Source organism: Hemiscyllium ocellatum, chromosome 2, assembly GCF_020745735.1.
Source record: "Hemiscyllium ocellatum isolate sHemOce1 chromosome 2, sHemOce1.pat.X.cur, whole genome shotgun sequence".
Lineage (NCBI taxonomy): Eukaryota > Metazoa > Chordata > Chondrichthyes > Orectolobiformes > Hemiscylliidae > Hemiscyllium > Hemiscyllium ocellatum.
The window spans coordinates 143427821-143448013 of NC_083402.1; the positions used below are offsets into that span (position 1 = coordinate 143427821).

Consider the following 20193-nt stretch of genomic DNA (forward strand, 5'->3'; position numbering starts at 1 on the left):
AAGATCGCCCATGATTTTTCTGTGTTGAATATCGAATGTGGTTGCCTAACCCTTTCCAATTCCGTTTGACTACTTCTAAAGATGCCATTAAAATGTGCAAAAAATCAACTGACGATCTGAGCTCCGAACAGCTTTACACCAACAACATTTACAAATTCACAAAAAAAAACTTGTAAGAACGAGACCAATCATTCAGCCTGACCAGCATGTAGTCTAGTCACTGCAATAGTCAAAGACCAAGGGGACTGTCCAAATTAAGTCAAATTAATAAAAACGCGCCTGAAAGTAAAACCTGTCTAGTTATAAAGAAACCGAATGCCAGAAAGTGAGGTTAAGCGACAAAGGGCTGTCCAAGTAATTTAATAAAAACAACTTTCAAGAAATCCTAAACTGAAATAATACATTAAGACTAAATTATTTATAACTAAACCGTCCAAAGATATTATTGCCAATGTTTTATTTGCACATTTATGGATTAATTCTCAAAAAACATCTTCGTATTTACCATATTTTATTTAGATATTTTGCATTTTACAGCAATATCGATATTTGTTTTTTTTTAAAAAAGAATCTGTGGAAACGAGTGTACTTTTAAAAATCCAAACTAAAATGGAGGTGCTACGTCTCTCAATGAGGACACAGCCACTCAATCGGCTGGATTTAGGTTACCTAGATAGTTCACAATATCCTGATGGCCGTGTTGCTCTGCCAGATCGATGGGTCGTTGGTTGTTTCTGTTTCGGAGATTCGTGTCAGCTTTTCCGACTTCGATCAAAACTCGCAACGTATCCAGGAAACCTTCCCTGGCGAGGTCGTGGATCAGTGCCATTTGATGATTATCCTGCCGGTTCGGATCAGCTCCGTGCTCCAGGAGAAGGCGACAGAGTTCCGGACAACCCATTTTCATCACCTGAGAGTGACAGAGAAAGAGAGAGAAAGGAATTTGCCTCCAAACCGGTCCAGGATCCTACACATCTTTCTCAAGTATTTGTATACTATATCAGTAGATGAAGCAGATCACTGCAGCTGTGAGCGTAAATCGCTCGCCAATTTTGGTACATTCATTTGATATTCTTTCTTGCTTTCGGGTTTTCGAATGAATCCATCCTCCCTACATTGGTTTATCCCGCTTTCTGCGTTGTCCTAAAACACCAACAATACATAGAAAAACTATGACATTTACAGCCAAGTCTCACCTCAAACCTAATAATGATCAGCGAGTTATGACAATACTGGGGGAGAACAAAAAGTGAACATTTTTAATAATTTAGCGAATGTCTAATCCCAGTCAGGATTTGAGGCGGGGTCTTACAAAATCATAGAATCCCTATAATGTGGGAGCAGGCCATCTGACCTCGTCGAGTCTACACCGACCCGCCGAACAGCATCCCACCCAAACCCACACTCCCTACCCTACCCCTGTAATCCTGCATTTCCTATGGCCAATCTACCTAACCTGCACATCCCTGGACACCAAGGGCAATTTAGCATGGTCAATACAAATAACTAGTTCACTATTTAAAAAGAGAAGAATCGCCTAGAATATATAACGGTTCATCAAGTTTTAAAAATAATCTGGATAAAGCCGTTAAGACAACACAGAAATGATTTCATTTTTTAATGGAATACATCGAGATGTGGTTGTTAAATTTGTAAAATTTACAAAAATAACAATGATATTTTAGGAAATAACATATAAAATTTACAATGACCTATTGACACATTTATTTACAATTAAGTTGTGTAAAAAGTGCAATAAAATTAAAATGTCTGATTGTACTCAATGATCTTTGGCACGCAGATATTTTTCTACAGTGCCTGACGAAATTTCTGTCATCCTTCCTAATCTCTATTTTTGGCTGGACATCTAATTTTCTAATACTTAGCCGGAGAGCGCCTAGGCGTCTTTTCATTTTGCTTAATTTCGATTGATATTGATTTATAATTAAATGATAAATTACACGGCATTAGTGGCATTTAAACCAATATTTAGACACCAACCGTAAAGCAATTGATTCTGAATAACGAGGCAGCAGATTAAGTCAATATAGACTAATTTTGTTGGTCAGAGCTGTAACGCCGTTGATTTGGTTTGCACCAGAAACGTTGCTATTTTTCAGCAGCTTCTTACTTGTTTGACATTTTCTCAGATTCACTGTTTTTAGAGCATTTGCATTAAGATTCATTTCGTTGGTTTAGATACCGTTAGTGTTAATAACTGAAACTCATTTCAAAAGTTAATATGAACAATTATACAACACTTTTCCATGATGTAAAGACTAAAATGGCGCCACAGCAACGATTTTTATTTGTAATACGGTACAAATAACAACGTACAATTCTACAATTAAAGTTTTCTTTGCTTTGTTGTTTATTTTCTACCCTTTTAATTTAAAAAGTCTGCCTAGTTAAAACACTTCCGGTATTTCTAACAGCTAAATGCGTTAAAATGCCCAGCCGTAAAATTATATTCACTCGTCCAAAACTAACCTAAAGCTTGTATCAAGAAGCTAATTGTACAGATTATAGAAATTGACGAAACTACTTGCAAAACTGAAACAATCAGGGGAACGTCGGTCAATATCTGCCGAACCACGCAAAGATTAATACAGATATTGCGTCTTTCTTATGGACATTTCTCATTATATAAGCGAAGCATAAAAATGGAACATTGAATAAAAATAAAAATAAGTACCTGTAAGGGGGTCCTACCAAATGTATTGATCCCGTTGACGTCTGCTCCATCACTCAACAATCGTTCCACCTTGTCATATTTCCCTTGAGCAGCTGCATTGGCAAGTTCGTCCTGATTAGCCATGGCGCCCACTTAATGTATTTTTTCTTCCGTACTATTTAGAATAACAGTAATAATAGTGAATTGGTGCTGGCTCGTTTTGTCAGTTTCCGAACCTGTTACTGCGACAGGTCTCTCTGTCCAGAGTATTTCACGAGTTGGAGAAGGTGGAGCGATGTCATTAAACCATCCTCCTTTATGTGTTTTTTTTGGTCTGAGTGGCTTGCATGAATTGCAAGTGACTGTTGTCTGCCTATCTGTCTGTCTCGGTACATTGGAGGGGCTGCCGGGATGTGGGCTGTTTGGAGGAGGTCTCCTCTTTGGCAGAGCTGCAGCCCAGAGAGGGGCGCTGCACCTTGGACTGACTCGCTCGCAACGTGATCTGTTCAGACTTGTCTCCTGCGCCTGCGCGGTGGCCTGCCCGGCGGTGGGTGTGGAGGGGGAATGACATCACAGCGCCCGACTCCCTGCGTCTGCGCACGACGGCAGGCGGCGGTCATGCGCCTGCGCACAACCGGAACCGGCCGCCGGCCCGTCCGCAGCCCGCGATTGCATACACCAGCCAACAGATCCCCGCGTCTGCGCTCAGAGGGAGCCGGCCGCCGGCAGCCGCGCGTCTGCGCACTCTCTTCCACAGATGAATGAATGGGGCAATGTATCAGGAAGGGATCAGCGGGCATCTACCACAAAATGGGGGTGACTCGGAGAATTTCCACCCGGACCAGACTGACCGGGAGCCTTCACATCGTCTGCCTCACTGGGTTTTCCGATACAGGCGGGCGATCAGCGACCCCGGGCGCAGAGGGAGCGGTGCTGCCGGGCGTTCGCGTCCGGCTCCCGGAGCTGCAGCCCTGGACGCGTTTATCTTATTTCTGCAAGAGATCAGGACTAATGCGTGCAGATCCTTTTGTTTTGTCTTAAACCAATCTGTTCAGAGATGCTATGCCGCCGAGACAGATGGGACTTGAATCCCGGGCTTCCTGGCCCAGAGGTAGGGACACTACCACTCCGCAAAAGGAGCCTCTCTCACGGATGTAGTGTTTTCCTTAAAATGTATCTGTTCAGATACGCTAACGACACGCCTCCGAGCTAGTGGAACTTGAACCCCGTCTCCCTAGCTGAGGTAAGAACACTACTACTGCCTACAACAGCCTTCTCTCATTCACTGCAGCTTTATATATATTTTTAAAAATCAACTTTTTCAGCATCATTATTACCCATCTCTAGAACTCGTGGGACTTGAACCCAGGCCTCCAGGCTGAGAGGTACGGACTCATTTTGCTACTCTTAACATAGCTAGTGGTTTGAAATATATTTGAATCAGGCTGATCAGAAATGTTATTGCACACCTCAGGAGCTCGTGGGACGAGAACTCAGGCCTCCTGGCTGAGAAGTAGCAACACTACCACCGCGCTCCAAAAGCCCTCAATCTCACCTCAAATGTACTTCAGGTGCCGGCGTTTCTAATTGAAGTTAACGGCCAGGTCAGCCTGGGCTGTCAATCGCTTTCTACCCCCCAATCATTCGGGAGCAAAAGACCATGCATTAATTTCAAGGTTGAGAATCCGTACCTCGGAAACAAATGCACGGTCGTGTTCTTTCGGATTGCACTCATTGTTAAACGGCTGTTACCTCCCTTAAGAAACGTCCCCTACAGTTCGACAGTGACTGCCGTTCATTGACGGTAAAGCACGTTTCGACGTCTGGAGGCCCCGAAAGGCGCACAACAAATGCCAGAATTCTACTATGAATTTCCAAGAGCTAAAAAAAAAGACGATTATAATACGGATAAATTGAAGAAAGGTTGCACCCACGACACTAAATTTTGTTGCAGGGATCAAAGCTTTTCAGTCCCAAAGTGCAAGGCGTGCCTAGCCCCTCGGCTTTATTCCCTGTAAGAAATCCAATTACTCGGAGTTGGCCGAGCACTTATTATGCACATTATAATGATGAACCTTCAGTGCCCGTTCGAATATTAGATCATGTAAATTAGCGGAGCCGTGTTGCAATCAATTCAATGAAAACAGACACACGCAGGGAAACGCTGCCAGTGCAGTCTTGCTTTTCAGATTTCAACTGAAATCCATGCCCATTTCAGTAACTTTCGTAAGATCGTATAATTTATCGCACTTCCTTCGCTGGTCTGTTATTCCACGAAGAAAATGCATTATTTTAATTTGTAGTAATCGACAAAAAAACCGCGCGTTTTTTTTCTCAATTTTGTAATACACATGATGATATAAATAAACACTTCCTCCTGATCTATAACATTCTCACTTCGGTGCTGAAAGAATGTATCATTCATATTATTACCACGCAACAGTTAAATTATAGTGTCAGTGGAAGTAAATATATCACCTTTCAGCCAGGGTTGTGCCTCCGAATTAATTTTTCTGATGAGGTATCCGGTTATTTACATGTCTGGATATTCTGCCGATTTCTTAATTCCGGATTTCCAATGCGACCCTCTGTAGGATTTTCACTACAATTACTTGCTGTTGGCACGGCTGGTGCATGTGCGCCTATATCTCTACTTTAGATTGACCCCGTTAACCTATTACACCGAAAGGGTCTATTTCCTTTCAAGTGTAAGATCACTATCTCTCCATCATGTGAGGGGCGGGGGGTTATATACATACGTGGCCCGCCATTCAAAAGAAAGGGAAAATAAACCCGCGCTGGCCCTCAGAATAATATTCAACTTGCTGTTGAATTGGTAGTTTTAACAACTGGAGATCATTTTTTATTATTACACAGTCATGACGCGAAGATTGAAAACTAGGCATGTCTTTTCAACATCCATACTGTTAATTTTCCAAAGAGTGAATATTAGGCTCTGTCTACCAGTTTCGTCTGTTTGGTGTTCTACGTGCACTGTGCAATTTCTTGAATACTCTTAATCTTTCCAGCAATTAAATTGATTTTCGTTTGTTTCAAAATGGCTCCCTTTATAGTTGTATTTGTCGTTGTTGAACAAGAAAGATGAAAGCCTCTGTTATTTCTCAGTTCTCACTTACTTGTGGACATTAATTCGTTGATGATTGAACAGCGGAGCCTGCCATTATGTTTCAAGCCAAACTTGGCAAACATATGAGGAATCCGGAATTATATTTTTCCAAAAAAAGTCCAAATTCTACTTTACAACTTCCCTATTTATGATTCACTTCAGTACATGCATTCGTGTTTAAATTACAGTGATATGAACAGCCACATTGCAAAAATCATTATTTAAATAAGTGACTGCTAATTTGTCTACTTTGTCTTATTGCAGTAACATGCTAGCTTTATTTGCTTTCCTGTGTTGCACACATCTGTGCAGTTTAACCAAAAGATTTCCTTCGACCACGGCTTGTAATGGATATGATGATATCAATGTGCTTACATTATGCAAGTCAGATCACAAGTAGAAACTATGGATTGCTCATTTGAACAAATAACTGTCAACCTCCACAGAAGGCCTGCTTAATCATGAGCCTTTTTTTGCCGACAGTGAAAGTATATCACAGGCCAAGTGTGCTTAGAAATTGGGATTAAATATTTTACAGTAATAAATTGAAAATAAATGAAGATCTTGGAGTAAATATTTAACGTTATTTAGGAAAGTTAAAAATGTCCAACAATTGCCGTGTGTGTCCACAATGGTGATCCGACTGTGAGAAGCCCTTGAAAATGATTCTACTCTTCTTTAAAATTGTATATTTGAAACTTGCAATAGACAAGATTATTTATAATGTACGATTGATACAATGGAATTAAGTACTTATTAAAATCTCTTGTGAATTAGAGAGTTTTCCCATACGAGTGTACTGGCCCAGGAGGATACTGCCGCTCTCTTGCAATGAGTTTGAATTAGTAGAACTATCCTACCCACTACAATTAGAAATATAATTCGTGGTGGGATTTCTTTTTGGAGTTTAATTGCTTTTATTTAATGGATTTTCATACCTTACAATTATTCAACTGTGCAGAAGAAATATCCAAGCTACAGAGGGAAAGTAGCTTCCCTCTTTAGGCCTTTAGAATAGTCCCATTGTGTGACACTTAGGTAAACAGTATATCAACATGCCTTAATAATTACTGCAACATGAAAATCAGTAGGTTTTATGAAATTTATTTTCCATTAGATGCCCCATTAATTGTCGGCGACAAAAATAAACACAGGCTTTGAAACATTGCCCAACTGTGAAGTCATTGATTTCTGTACGATGTGATACATTCCCTTGTTTATTTAATATTTAATTCTGTTGACAAGGTCTGAAATAATGTGTTGATTCTACAAGGAGTTTATGCTTCCTTTCAATTGAATCCCTTACCTCGCCTGAACTTAGCTCGTGCTAAAAAAAATCCTGCACAATGATTAATTGAATAATCGCTAATAAAATTATTCAAAGGGCATTGAACAAGCTGCACTTGAATGTGCCCCCAGAATGTTTACAATTAAAAACGCGCACGTCCTATTAACGCTAGTTATACACCACCAACAAACACCAACAAAATTATGATGAATTAAGCACATTGTTTTATAATCAAGTGAGATTGTGTACATACAGTATGAATAAAATGGTGACAAGTTGCAAGACTGACGGCTGGAATCCTTCAGAGCAACACTTCATGTTCTTAGATGTCATCTCTCTCTCTCTCTACCGACACAGGAACCCTACTCCCCCGTCGGCATAGTTTCTGGGGTTTCAATATGATATTTCCCCTGCTTTATTTGCTAATTATTGTGGGGATTCACCAAAACATTATTTTTTTTTCTTCTTCTGAGAAGAATAAGATCAAAGTATTGGACAAATAAGAGCAATCTTTATGAAAAATGGTTTACATCGGCTGCTAAATATTGCCATCCACTCAATCCACTCAATCCACTCAATAACTATCTCGGGACCCTTGGTGAATATGTGCTTAACATTTACAATTTATAACTAATTAATTTCGAGCTCATTCCACCTGCAAGCCCCTCCCACGCGGACATGAGTAATAGTGAGATCTAATTTTAAGTCATGGGTATAACTTTATTATGGTTTTATATTTTAATGATTGGGAAGCGTGTCTGCACAAAAAATGTCATGAATATGTCTGTGGTCCTATTTCTCTTCGCTTTGTCTTTCTGGGGGTCCAGGCGGCTTCTGCAACCGATCTGCTTTCAGTGTCTTTGTAGGTGGATTTATTGGTTGTCTAACACCTTGCTGTCTGTTTAATTGACCGAAAACTCGTTTAAATAAAGATATGGCCTTTCGACCGCTTCGATTTGAGGTTGAGATACAAGAGTTTAAATGCTGAGGACACGCGTTTGTATTTGATGTGAATGAATGCATAAAGCATGTAATAAAGTCCGTGGCTAAAGTTTGGAAAAAGTCAGACTTGTTGACAGAATGGAGTTTACATCTGACACACAGTAATTAAAGCCAACTGCCTAGTTGTATGCACGTCATGCCCTAAATGTATGTTTCTCAAATACAGCGGGCACACCGGCATTCTGCAGTAGTGTGGTGCCAGTGGCTCTATTGAATTCATGTCACAAGGCTTTACAGTATTTTCACTTGGTAATTCAATCCTCAACTCGACGTACGCTGCACTATCGAATTATAAATGACCCCATAACCTCAGATAGAAAAATGTTGCAAAAATAATTGTTGCGATGGATTTTCTTCCCAAAATTGAGAAACGACAACGATTTCTTTGACCGCTATATGTGGAGATCATGGGGGTGTTGTTAGATTTGGTTTAAAACTGAAACTACCAAAGTCAAACAATGGAATTATTTATTGTTGGAGTGGTCTAGAAGGATAGAAAAGCACATTCAATGGTAACTGTCAAAAATTATTGGGAAAAATATTTTAAAAGGATACAGTCGTAGGAGCGCGGGGATGAATCCAATAGCTCTTTTCAAGATCTAGCACAGGCACCACAGGCCGAATGGTCTCTTTTGTACAGTACGATTCTATGATAAATACAGAAGGGGGAATTATTGTGGCTGTACTTACCATTTCCTTTTTAAGATAGCTTTGCTTCAAATTTTCACCCATCACCCAGCTTCAGATCATCTATCTCCAACTTAACCTTCCTCAATTTCAATGTCATCATTTAGTGGGCTAAACTACTGGTCCAACAAAGGGTGGAGAGTGAGTGGAATGCACTGCCAGAGAAGATGGTAGAAGCAGACACATTAGCATCATTCAAGAAGCACCTGGACGAATACGTGGGTAGGAAGGGAATAGAGGAATGCAGATCTTGCAAGTGAAGATGGTTTTTGTATGGAAGGGCAAAATATGTCGTCTTGGAAGGCTAAAGGGCCTATTCCTGAGTTTATTTTGTTCATATCCACCATAAGTCACATGGTCCCATAGCTAGCTTTATTGATTTTCTAGCTTGGTTAATTTACTTCCACCTTACTGCCCCTAAATATTCAACTTGGACTTCAGTCTCCTCCATTTTGTTTTCCTCTTTTGTTTTATTTAGCAACAAGTGACACACTTTATGGGTGTTACAAAGCTCTCTGGAATGCCACATTGCATCTCCCATCTTATATTTCCATACCATGAATGAAGCATACTTCTCAGTCACAGCCATTTATAAACTAATCTGAAACACACCAACATTCAATATATAAAAACCACAGGTCAGTTATGATTCAGCATTACTTACATTTTGATCAGGGTGTAAAGCTGTTCTTAAAGTATTATGTGTAAATTTGTGAGGTAATTATACACTATTTAAATGCATGATTTAAAGACTTTGGTGGTGAATACTAAAGATTATAATTTTCAAAGTTTGGGAGAAGATTTGTAGCTCGGAGGCTCCCAAGCACTGAGGTTGTCACCTAGACAGGGGACGAAACGTCTGCAACACAAATTCCCAGCTCGGTGAACAGAACCACAACAATAAAGATTATAATGTTGCAGTATACTTGTTGATGTTGTTTGCAATACCACAGGATGATTTAAATCTGGAAGAAGCACCTACTCAGATCTGAAATAAAAACAGAAATTGCTGGAGAAATTCAGCAGGTCCAGTGGTATCTGTGGAGAGAAAGCAGAATTAGTATTTTGAGTCCAGTGACCCTTCTTCAGATCTGCCTTTTTGATCCAATTGCTATCAGTATATGTTTAGAGGAAGAAATAATTTATATTTAAAGAATTCTTAAGAGACTCTATGACTCTAAATGAATTAATTGAAGTATGTTACAAGTAATGTTGTTACATAGACAAACACAAAATATATTTGAATACAAAAGGATTTCACAGACAATAAATTACATAATGACCAGATAATGTGCTATTGCTGGGCTTAGTTGATGTACAAAAGGTAACTCTTTTTTTAAGAAGGTGCCTTGGGCTTTTACATTCACTAAGGAAGCTGATATGACAGGCATTTAGCATCTCACTAAAAGACAGCATTGATAATGATACAGCACCCTCCACATACAGCAACACAATATCAGTCTACATTTTCTACTTGGTCTGTAATGCAGCAAGAACCTATAAATCTGCCTGAGAGTGGAGTGGTAATTTTTAAATGTAAATGCATCAGTTCTGAGAAATAATAAAAAATAAATTAAATCAGCTGGTCTAATGCCACATACAAGAAGCAGGTGGAGGAAATATTGAGGTTTTTGTGACTGTTCATTTACTATTGTAATATATTGTAACTGTAACAACTGGAATATTATGTCTACTAGAAAGACATTTTTTGCCATCAAAAGAATGCCAATACTCGCAAACCCTGACATTGATAATACTTTAATTCAAACATCCAGGAACTTTACTATATCACACATCTCCATTTTGTTAAGCATGTGAGGGGTTTTTGGAAGCTATACCTTCACAGGCTACCTTATAAATAGTTCAAGCTGATGATTGCATCATGCACTTGCCAGAAGTGTAAACTGTGTTCACATGTTTACTTTGAAATAATTTTTAAGCAAAACTTTGGTTTAGAATGTTCACTGAACCATATCTGTGTTCATGGCTGATACAGGAGACTATGACTGTACCTTTTACCTTGGTTAGCTCATGTCTAATAACAAAAATCACAACTGTTTCACAATAATTGGATTCTAAGCCTCTTAAACTGGCCTACAACAATAGCTTACATTTATATACTACCTTCAACATTGAATATAAAAAATGGTTCACAGTGGCACAGAGGGAAAAAAAAGAGGAATTTTTTGCCAGGACAAATTTAGAAATATTAGGAAGGGAGATCAGACACTTATTCAGATAATTCAGTCTGTGACAATGGCTGTGGGAGCGGTAGTTGGGTCACAACTGATGGTTTCAGTTTTACCAATACTAGGCTGGAGAAAATTTGTGGATCATCAAGACTGGTTGGACTTGTAATCTGACATCATCAAAAAGTCAAAGGTCAGGGAAAACGATCAAGATTTGGGATTCAGCAACATATGCATGGATGTTGATCCTGCAAATGATAAAGTGGAGGAAAAATTAGGTGAGATCTCTGCTGAAGTCTGCATGTAATTAATTAGTGGTCAGAAATTATTGCTGTAGATTGTCTGAATAAGATTAGATAGACCGTTTAGATATTGGCAGGCTGGTGAATCAGATGAGCATATGGACAACAGAGGCATTGGCAGAGAAAGAAAAACCCAGCAGAAAGCAGAGCTAAGTGTAATGGAAGCATCAACATCTGTGCACACACACTAATAGGTGGCAGAAAAAATATAAGGTTTGAATATGACAACAAAGTTAGGCACTGTTAAAATAATCTTATGCGGGTAATCGGGGACAGGAATGAAATCAAGTGCTAGTATGAAATTTGGGGTGAAAAGTGAATAAGTTGGCTATAGATTGACAAAAGTAAATTGAGAGAAATTATGTTTATTAAGATATTCAGTAGCATAGTAGTGATCATGGTGTTAAGGATGGTTTTAGACAGTGCATGAATCTTGATGCCATGCTTATTTAAATTAAAAATAAGGAATTTGTAGTATCACCAGCGATTGGCACAGAGATCAACATTTTATTCTTCAAAAAAAGTGCTCATAAAAGGAAGTGAAGTAGCCATTGCAGATAATGCTAAACTAAGCAATGATTGTGTCACTGATGAAATACAATGAAAGTAGATGGAATAGTTACCATGTTGTTCGAGGGGAAATTAGTTTCAGTGGGTGGTGATGGGTCTCATGAAGGGTGTCAATGACACATGTGACGAGCATAACAGTAGTAGGGTCACCAGAGTTAAGGCTATAATTGCAAAGATTATAAAGTAGAAGGATAGGCATTTTCAGGTGAGAAACATGATGGTTTTGAATGCACATTGTCTGAGGATAAACAGCCATTGATGATACCTGCCCTGATATCAGAAGGTGTTGGGCCAAAAATGATAGTTTGGTGAACACTTAGGATGGGGAATGAATTTAGGTAGCTGGCAGCCATTGACAAAAAAAAGGTTTTCAAATATATTATAAAATGTGTCAAATTTCAGTGGTTTATGTTTATTATGTGATTAAATTACAATTCTCAATTTAGTTGAAACTAATGTTACAGCTGTTTCTAATATTCAGAAAACTTTAAAAAAGTAAGGAATTTTATTGAAAATTGAAAATGAAATCGATATTCCCAGTTCCTATATTAAAATGATAACTTGATCTTTAGTATATAAAAAGTTATTCCATCTCTTTACTTCTTAAAATCCAGGAACACGATTTTCCATCAGAGGACAGTGTCACATAAACTTCAGTTCATGCTGTTGCAGTATACAAAACGACAACCAGGCTATTTTCACCCTCTGACTCAGAAGTGAAAGTACAACCAACTGAGAAAAGGTTGCTATGATACAATAATTTGATTTAGCTTGGAGCTGAGGAGTGGAATATGACTCTGTAAAGAGCTATAGTACAAATATCGTAGTTGACACTGAATTGTGGAAGAACTATATTGATTGACCAAATGATCAAAATAGACTGAAATAATTTCTTTAAATAAATACAAAGACAGAGCAAAGCCAAAATAACCACAGGTCTCTTACAGCATGAGGCTGTGGAAATAATAATAGGGAGCAGGAAATGGCAGAGGAGTTGAATGAATACTTTGCATCAGTCTTCACAGTAGAAATCACTAATAGCATTCCAAACTTACTAAATAACAAAAGGGCAAAAGAAGGAGAAGAAATAAATACAATTACTAGAGAAAGGGTAATGACAAAAACTAATGAGGCTAAAGACTAATAAGTTTCCTGGACCTGATGGGATGCATCCTAGGATATTGAATGGATGCACTGAGTAATATTTAAGGAATCTCAGATTCTGGAAAAACCCTGGATTGGAAAACTGCCAATGTAACACTTTTATTTAAAAAGGGAAGGAGACAAAAAAAGGTAATGATAAGACAATTAGCTTAAAGTCTGGTATTAGGAATATTATTGAGTGCATATAAGAGATGTAATAGAAGAACATTTTGAAGTACACAATATGATTAAGCAGAGTCAGCATGCCTTCATGAAAAGGATTTCATGCTTAATAAATTTACCAGAAGTTTTTGAAGAGATGAAAAGTAGGATGTGTATTGGGAAAAGAATACATGTATTGTATTTGGATTTTCAGAAGGTATTTGATAAGATGCCACATGTTAGGTCCTTAATAAGATAATAGCCTTTGGTATTGGATGTAGAATGTTAGCAAAGATAAGAGGATTGGCCAACTAACAGAAGACAGAGAATTGGGGTAAGTGGGACTTATTTAAAATGGCAATCTAACTGGTGGAATGTCCTAGGAATAATACTAGGGTACACTTATTAAATAGGTGGCTCAGTGGTTAGCACTGCTGCCTCACAGCACCAGGGTTCCAGGTTCAATTCCAGCTTCGGGTGACTGTCTGTGTGGAGTTTGCACATTCTCCCTGTGTCAGTGAGGGTTTCCTCCAGGTGCTCCGGTTTCCTCCCACAGTCCAAAGGTGTGCAGGCCAGATGAATTGGCCATGCTAAATTGCCCAAAGTGTTAGGTGCATTAGTCAGAGGGAAATGGGTCTGGGTGGGTTACTCTTCGGAGGGTCAGTGTGGACTGGATGGTCCTACTGTTTCCACACTGTAGGGAATCTAATCTAATACAAATGTTAATGACTTGGTTGAGGAACGTGAATGCGGTATATCCAAGTTTGTGGATGACACAAACATAAGGGGGAAGGCAAGTGGTGAAAATGACAGTTTGCAGAGGGATATAGATAGATGAACAAATTGGGCAAAAACTTGGCACCTGGAATATAATTTAGAGAAATGTGAGATGATACATTTGAATGAACAATAAAGGCACTGAATATTATTGAAATAGAGAAAGACTATGGAAAGCTATGGGACAAGATGGATTTGGGAGGTCCTTGCCCACAAATCAAAGAAAGCTAGCATCCAAGTTCAGCAGGTAATTAGGAAGGCAAAGGGAATGGTGGCCTTCCTTTCAAGTGAAATGGAGCATAAAATTAAGTAAGTCTTTCCAAAACTGTAAAATGCTCTCGTCAGATCAAAACTAAAATATTGTAAACAGTTTTGGGATCTTTGTCTGGTATTTACTGGCATTGGAAGCAGTCCAGAGAAGATTCACTAAGCTGATCCTGGATATGCAAGACTATATTCTGAGGAGATGTTGAGTAGGTTGGGCCTGTATTCTTTGGAATTTAAAAGAATGAGAGGTGACCTTATTGAGACAGACAGGATCCTTGGTGGACCAAAGGAGGTGGATACAGAATGTTTGTATCACCTTGTGGGCAATTCCAGGATCAGAGGATCTAATCTCAGAACAAGATGTTAGATGTTTAAAACAGAGATGAGGAGGGAGTTCATCTCTCAGAAGGCAGTGAATCTGTGGAATTCTTTACCACAAAGATCTATTGAGGCTGAACCGTTAAGTATATTCAAGGCTGAGGTAGATAAATTTCTAATCAATAAGGGAATTGAGGATTAAAGGGAAAGGGCAGGAATATAGTATTGAGAATGGTCAGGTTATCCATGATTTCATTGAATGGTGGAGCAATCTTAATGGGCTGAATGGCCTACTTCTTCTGTGATATCTCATATTATTATGGCCTTCTGGTGCCTGAGGTATTGCTATCCGTTTCCTCCAGTGACGTTTGTAAACATAATGTGCAGTTTGACTCTTCAAAAATAACTGTGTGGTTTGCATTTCTGTTCTATTTATTACTAATGCATACTTTTTTGAAGAAATGACCCTGTCAACATGTCTAGACTTTTAGTTGGAAGAACACTTAGATTTATTATTTATGTAGATTTCCCATGGAATATTTATGATGATATAATGCAATAGGGGACATCGTATTTTAAGTATCATAATAATTGGTGAATTAAAATAGTTCATTTTAAGATGGATAGAAAGTCCCCAATTCACCATGGTCCCTTGGAAGAATCTCAGTATTAATATGTCCACATAACCTGTAATTCTCCTAAAATCTCTAGACTGGAGAGACCACACTTTGTGTACTGTATCCCCAGACCCGACCTCCTCTCAATCCAATCATCACTGCTGTTCCCAAATGTTTAAAAACTGCGTTAAAAATGGGATTCTTCGAACGTTAAATCTCGGATTACTGTGTCATTTAAATGATTTTCATTTTGTTTAGCAAAGAGATTATGGGAAGGCATAAAACACAGCTTCAAAAATGAGAAAAATAAACCCCTCTTAACAGAAAAGATCACCTCATCGAATGAATCACTTGCCCAGTCCCTTTTCCCTGCTGGAGGATTTTTCCTCACAGAATACTAATACAAATGGACAAATCATCTTTTCCAAATTACCACTTGATTGCCTTTTTGAAGTACATTCCCTTTGACCTACACCAGTTATTCAGTTTACTTGCTTTTCACCCTCTGTCATCTCCTCTCTTGCTCATCCTCTGCCCTCCCCTGCCATAACACAAACATTGCCCTCTCTGAACCCGGATTACTTGCAGACATTGACTCGCCTCCGTTTTATTTCAGATCAACCTGTTCAGAGACGTTTTGACACACCTCTAGAGCAGGATGGGACTTGAAGCCGGATCCTCTGGCTCAAAGAAAGGGACTTTGCCGCTGAGCCCCAAAAGCCGCTTTACTCTGTGACATGATAACAAACCATTTGTGCTTGTAACGCCAGATAACTATCAAGAGAGAATCGCCTCTTTTCCTGTTACCGCTTCTCTTGCCTCCTCTTCAATGTTTTGTGTTTTGGCTTTTATATAGTTAAAAATCACACAACACCAGGTTATCGTCCAACAGGTTTAATTGGAAGCACACTAGCCTTCCTAATTCCAATTAAACCTGTTGGACTATAACCTGGTATTGTGTGATTTTTAACTTTGTACACCCCAGTCCAACACCGGCATCTCCAAATCATGGCTTTTATATGATGGTGTTCCTCTCCTTACTCTATCTGACTCGCACGCTCCTTTCTCTGTGTAAATAAATTTGACTTATTCATTTCTATTGTCCTGAAAGAGATAATTTTAAAAGAGATGGTACTGATACTACAAAAAAAACTCAAAGGGCATTATCTGTCCTGAGTATTTAAAACAAACTCCATGCACGTTTGTAATATCTTGATGACCTACAAACAGTTTTAAGTTTATTCTGTCGATGACATATCAGACCTAGAAGCTGGAATATAAATTAAGTTTAGGTTTCATTCTGCATGTTTCTCGGTTCCCTGTAACTCTTGTCCTCATACTTTGCTTTGGTGAAACATCTGTTATATTTGGTAAATTATCTGCTATACTACAGCGGCAGATTTATTTGACACCACACATACCAAATCCCACAAAATGTCAACTCAGAGTCAGTTTTTTCGACAGATGCTAGATGTTTGCAGAAAAAAGACAGACATTTTGTTTTTATAAATACGCTAGTGTACATTTTAATTCCAATTATATGCAGTAACAATAATTTCAAACCCCTACACCCGAGAACCATGGATTAGGATAATTAAAACAACGCTTTAAAAATCCTTTTATACCCATTTTCTTCAGGGATATATGCCGCTCTGTCAGTGTTTCCGAGTCCTGACATACAGGGCTTACGGCGTGCTGAATATATATTCAGTACAGATGACATTTAAAACCGTCGTAGATATCAACGATTTTGAATCCAATATTTGTAGGTGCTCAAAATAAACAATTTGGACACATATGACAAGCCCAATGAATATTGTTAAACAATGTCACTCAAATAGATTTAAATTCCTAAGCTAAGTTTGACACTATGAAAGTTTAAAATATGCACGGAGATCCTTTAAGCTGAAAGTAAGCTTTCATTATGTTTGATAAAGACCACCGTACATTTTAAGTGCCAAGAGATACTATTACTGTTTATATTCTTGCTCAAAGTTGCAAATGCATGGAACACGCAAGAGTATTGCAAGTGAAGAAAAGCTAGGCTTTCGGATTATTCGGTAGACAGCCATTAACAAAAAAAAACATACACAACTGGCTAATTCAAATTCCTAACTCAAACTGTGCAAGAAAGTACATGTTTGCGAGATGGATATTAATAGGTTAAGTAATGGGCAAAACGTTGTCAAATGGAGTACGATCTGGGAAAATGTGATGTTGTTCATTTTGGAAGGGAGAACAAAAGGAAAGAATATTATCTAAATGGCACGAAGCTGTAGAAAGCTGCAACATAAAGGGACGAAGGAGTACTTGTGCCAGCACACAGGGGCAGCAGATAATTAGGAAGGTTGATGCAATGATGGGCCTTATTCCTAGGGGTTTAGAATATAAAAATAAGGAAATCTTCACTGCAAATGTACAAGGTGCTGGTGAGACCACATAGAACATAGAACATAGAAAAATACAGCGCAGTACAGGCCCTTCGGCCCTCGATGTTGCGCCGATCCAAGCCCACCTAACCGACACTAGCCCACTTTCCTCCATATGCCTATCAATGCCCATTTAAATGCCCATAAAGAGGGAGAGTCCACCACTGTTACTGGCAGAGCATTCCATGAACTCACGTCTCGCTGAGTAAAGAATCTACCCCTAACATCTGTCCTATACCTACCACCCCTTAATTTAAAGCTATGCCCCCTCGTAATATCTGACTCCATACGTGGAAAAAGGTTCTCATGGTCTGGTGTACTGTGAGCAGGTTTGTCCCCTCATTTGAGAAAATGTATGATTTCATTTAAGGTAGTTCAGAGGAGGTTCAGTAGGATAATCCCAGGTATGGAGGGATTCTATAGGGGCTTAAAACAGGATAAATACTGTCAGGATATTTTCCCTCGTAGCAGAGTTTAGCGCTGGGGGCATAGTCTCAGAATAAAGGGGCACCAATGAGGAGGAATTTCAGCTCTGAGGGTTGAGAGTCTTTGGAACCCCTTGCCAAAAGGACCAGTGAGGCCACAGTCCTTGTGTATATTTATTTAAGGCTGAGTTAGGTAGATTCTTAATCAGGAGGGGAATCAAAGTTACCTGACAAGTCAGGAAGGTGAACTTAAGGGCCATCAGATCATGGAGTGGTAGAGCAGGGTCGAGGGGCTGAATGGCCTACCCTGTTCCTTTTTTTATGGTCTTATGGACTAGAGCTCAGTGCCTGGATATTGTCACTAGCATGATCTCCTTGGGGAGCAGGACAAATCTATAATGTAAATAAATAGCGTTTTATTTTTCACATAGTCCTCGACAATTTATAAAAAAATAATATTGACAATAACGTTTCTAGTGTGCAAACCTGTAATCTGTAGTGCAGAATCCGGTAATGTTCACATCGTAAACAGTATGCTTGCAATTACTGCAGATCTTGAGAACCGTAATAATATTTCAATTCAACACACACACAAAAATAAATTACAGCTGTTACAGGAAATCTGAGTAAAAAGCAAAAAATGCTGAAAATATCGGCAGCTCTGGAGATATGTGTGAAAGAACAAATGAAGGTTTGAGACTCACTATCTTTCATCAGAATGCAGCTTCTGAATACAGGCATAGACGTCACATTTTAAATTCCTCCACATATATTGGTGGAAATACTCAAACAGGTCTTGTCATCTTGTTTAGATTAGATTAGATTACTTACAGTGTGGAAACAGGCCCTTCGGCCCAACAAGTCCACACCGACCCGCCGAAGCGCAACCCACCCATACCCCTACATTTACTCCTAACACTACGGCAATTTAGCATGGCCAATTCACCTGACCCGCACATCTTTGGACTGTGGGATGAAACCAGAGCACCCGGAGGAAACCCAGGGGAGAACGTGCAAACTCCACACAGTCAGTCGCCTGAGGCGGGAATTGAACCTCAGGCGCTGTGAGGCAGCAGTGCTAACCACTGTGCCACCGTGCCACCCACCACCTCACCAGCTTCTCTCTTTTTTTCTCCAAGTCCATAACGTAGAAACAAAATAGTCATAACGTAGAAACAAAATAGTTGTGAGTTGTACTTTAGAGACAAAATGAACATTTGCAGATGACGTGGTTCAGATAGTCATAGCACAGAAACAGACCCCTCGATCCAATCAGTCCATGCCGAACATAAGTCCATGCCAACCCAAAGATGTGCAGGTCAGGTGAATTGGTCATGCTAAACTGTCCATCATGTTAGGTGCAGGGGTAATTATACGGTGGGCAAATGGGTTTGGATGGGTTGCTCTTCGGAGGGTTGGTGTGGACTTGTTGGGCCGAAGGGCTTGTTTCCATTCTGTAGGGAATCTAATCTACTCATAATTCCAAACTAAACTAGTCCCTCATGCCAGCTCTTATCCCATATCTCTCCAAACATGTCCTATTCAGGTACTTAGCCAAATACCTTTTAAAGGGTGGAACTGTCCCTACATTCACCATTTCCTCAGAAAGTTCATTCCACACACCAGCCATTGAGTAAAAAATTATGTCACTCATGCTTTTTTAAAAAATCTGTCTCCTCTCATCTTAAATATGTGCCCCCTAGTGTTGAAATCCCCCATTCTAGTGAAAAGACAACTACCATTAAACCTTCCTATACCCCTCATGATTTTATAAACTCCTATAAAGTCAGCTCGCAAACTCCTGTGCTCCAGTGAAAAAAAAGTCTCAGCTCAGACTGTTGAATTTTCTAGATATTCCCATTAAAATTTACCTTACCCGTAGCTTGTATCCTGTTTTACTGGGCCGTCACTTTTTGTTCCTGATTTTCTTATGTCTGACACTGAAACTGAAAAGCGCCCAGATTCAGGCTTTAAAAGCTGCAGTAGCTGCTGAATTTCATGATGCTTGAACATACACCAATACATTCCCTTTCACGCGAGAGGGTTCAGAAGAGATTTATCAGGGTGTTGCCGGATTCAGAAGGTTGCAGTTGTAACGATAGGCGGGTTCGACTGGGACCTTTTTCATTGGAGCCTGGGAGGTTGAGATCTGATTGAAGTTTATAAAAGGAGAGGTATTGATCGAGTTGGTGGGAGTTTACTTTTTCCCTAAAATG

At 39.2% G+C, this 20193-nt stretch overlaps 1 protein-coding gene across 5 annotated transcripts; it reads right to left on the reverse strand.

The window, feature by feature from the left end:
* Positions 1-494: 494 nt before the first annotated feature.
* Positions 495-19987, reverse strand: cdkn2a/b (cyclin-dependent kinase inhibitor 2A/B (p15, inhibits CDK4)). Of its 5 annotated transcripts, none has more exons than XM_060846644.1 (3): positions 19854-19987; positions 2696-2849; positions 495-910 (listed from the first exon to the last, which is right to left on the reverse strand). In XM_060846644.1, exons 2-3 carry the CDS (start codon positions 2816-2818, stop codon positions 647-649), a joined length of 387 nt encoding a protein of 128 aa, XP_060702627.1. In that variant the 5' UTR covers positions 2819-2849; positions 19854-19987; the 3' UTR covers positions 495-646. The 5 variants fall into 5 exon arrangements, with proteins under 5 accessions (XP_060702627.1, XP_060702624.1, XP_060702628.1 ...); XM_060846641.1 differs by lacking the exon at positions 19854-19987 and adding an exon at positions 5153-5340; XM_060846645.1 differs by lacking the exon at positions 19854-19987 and adding an exon at positions 4366-4502.
* Between the last annotated feature and the right edge of the window lie 206 nt (positions 19988-20193).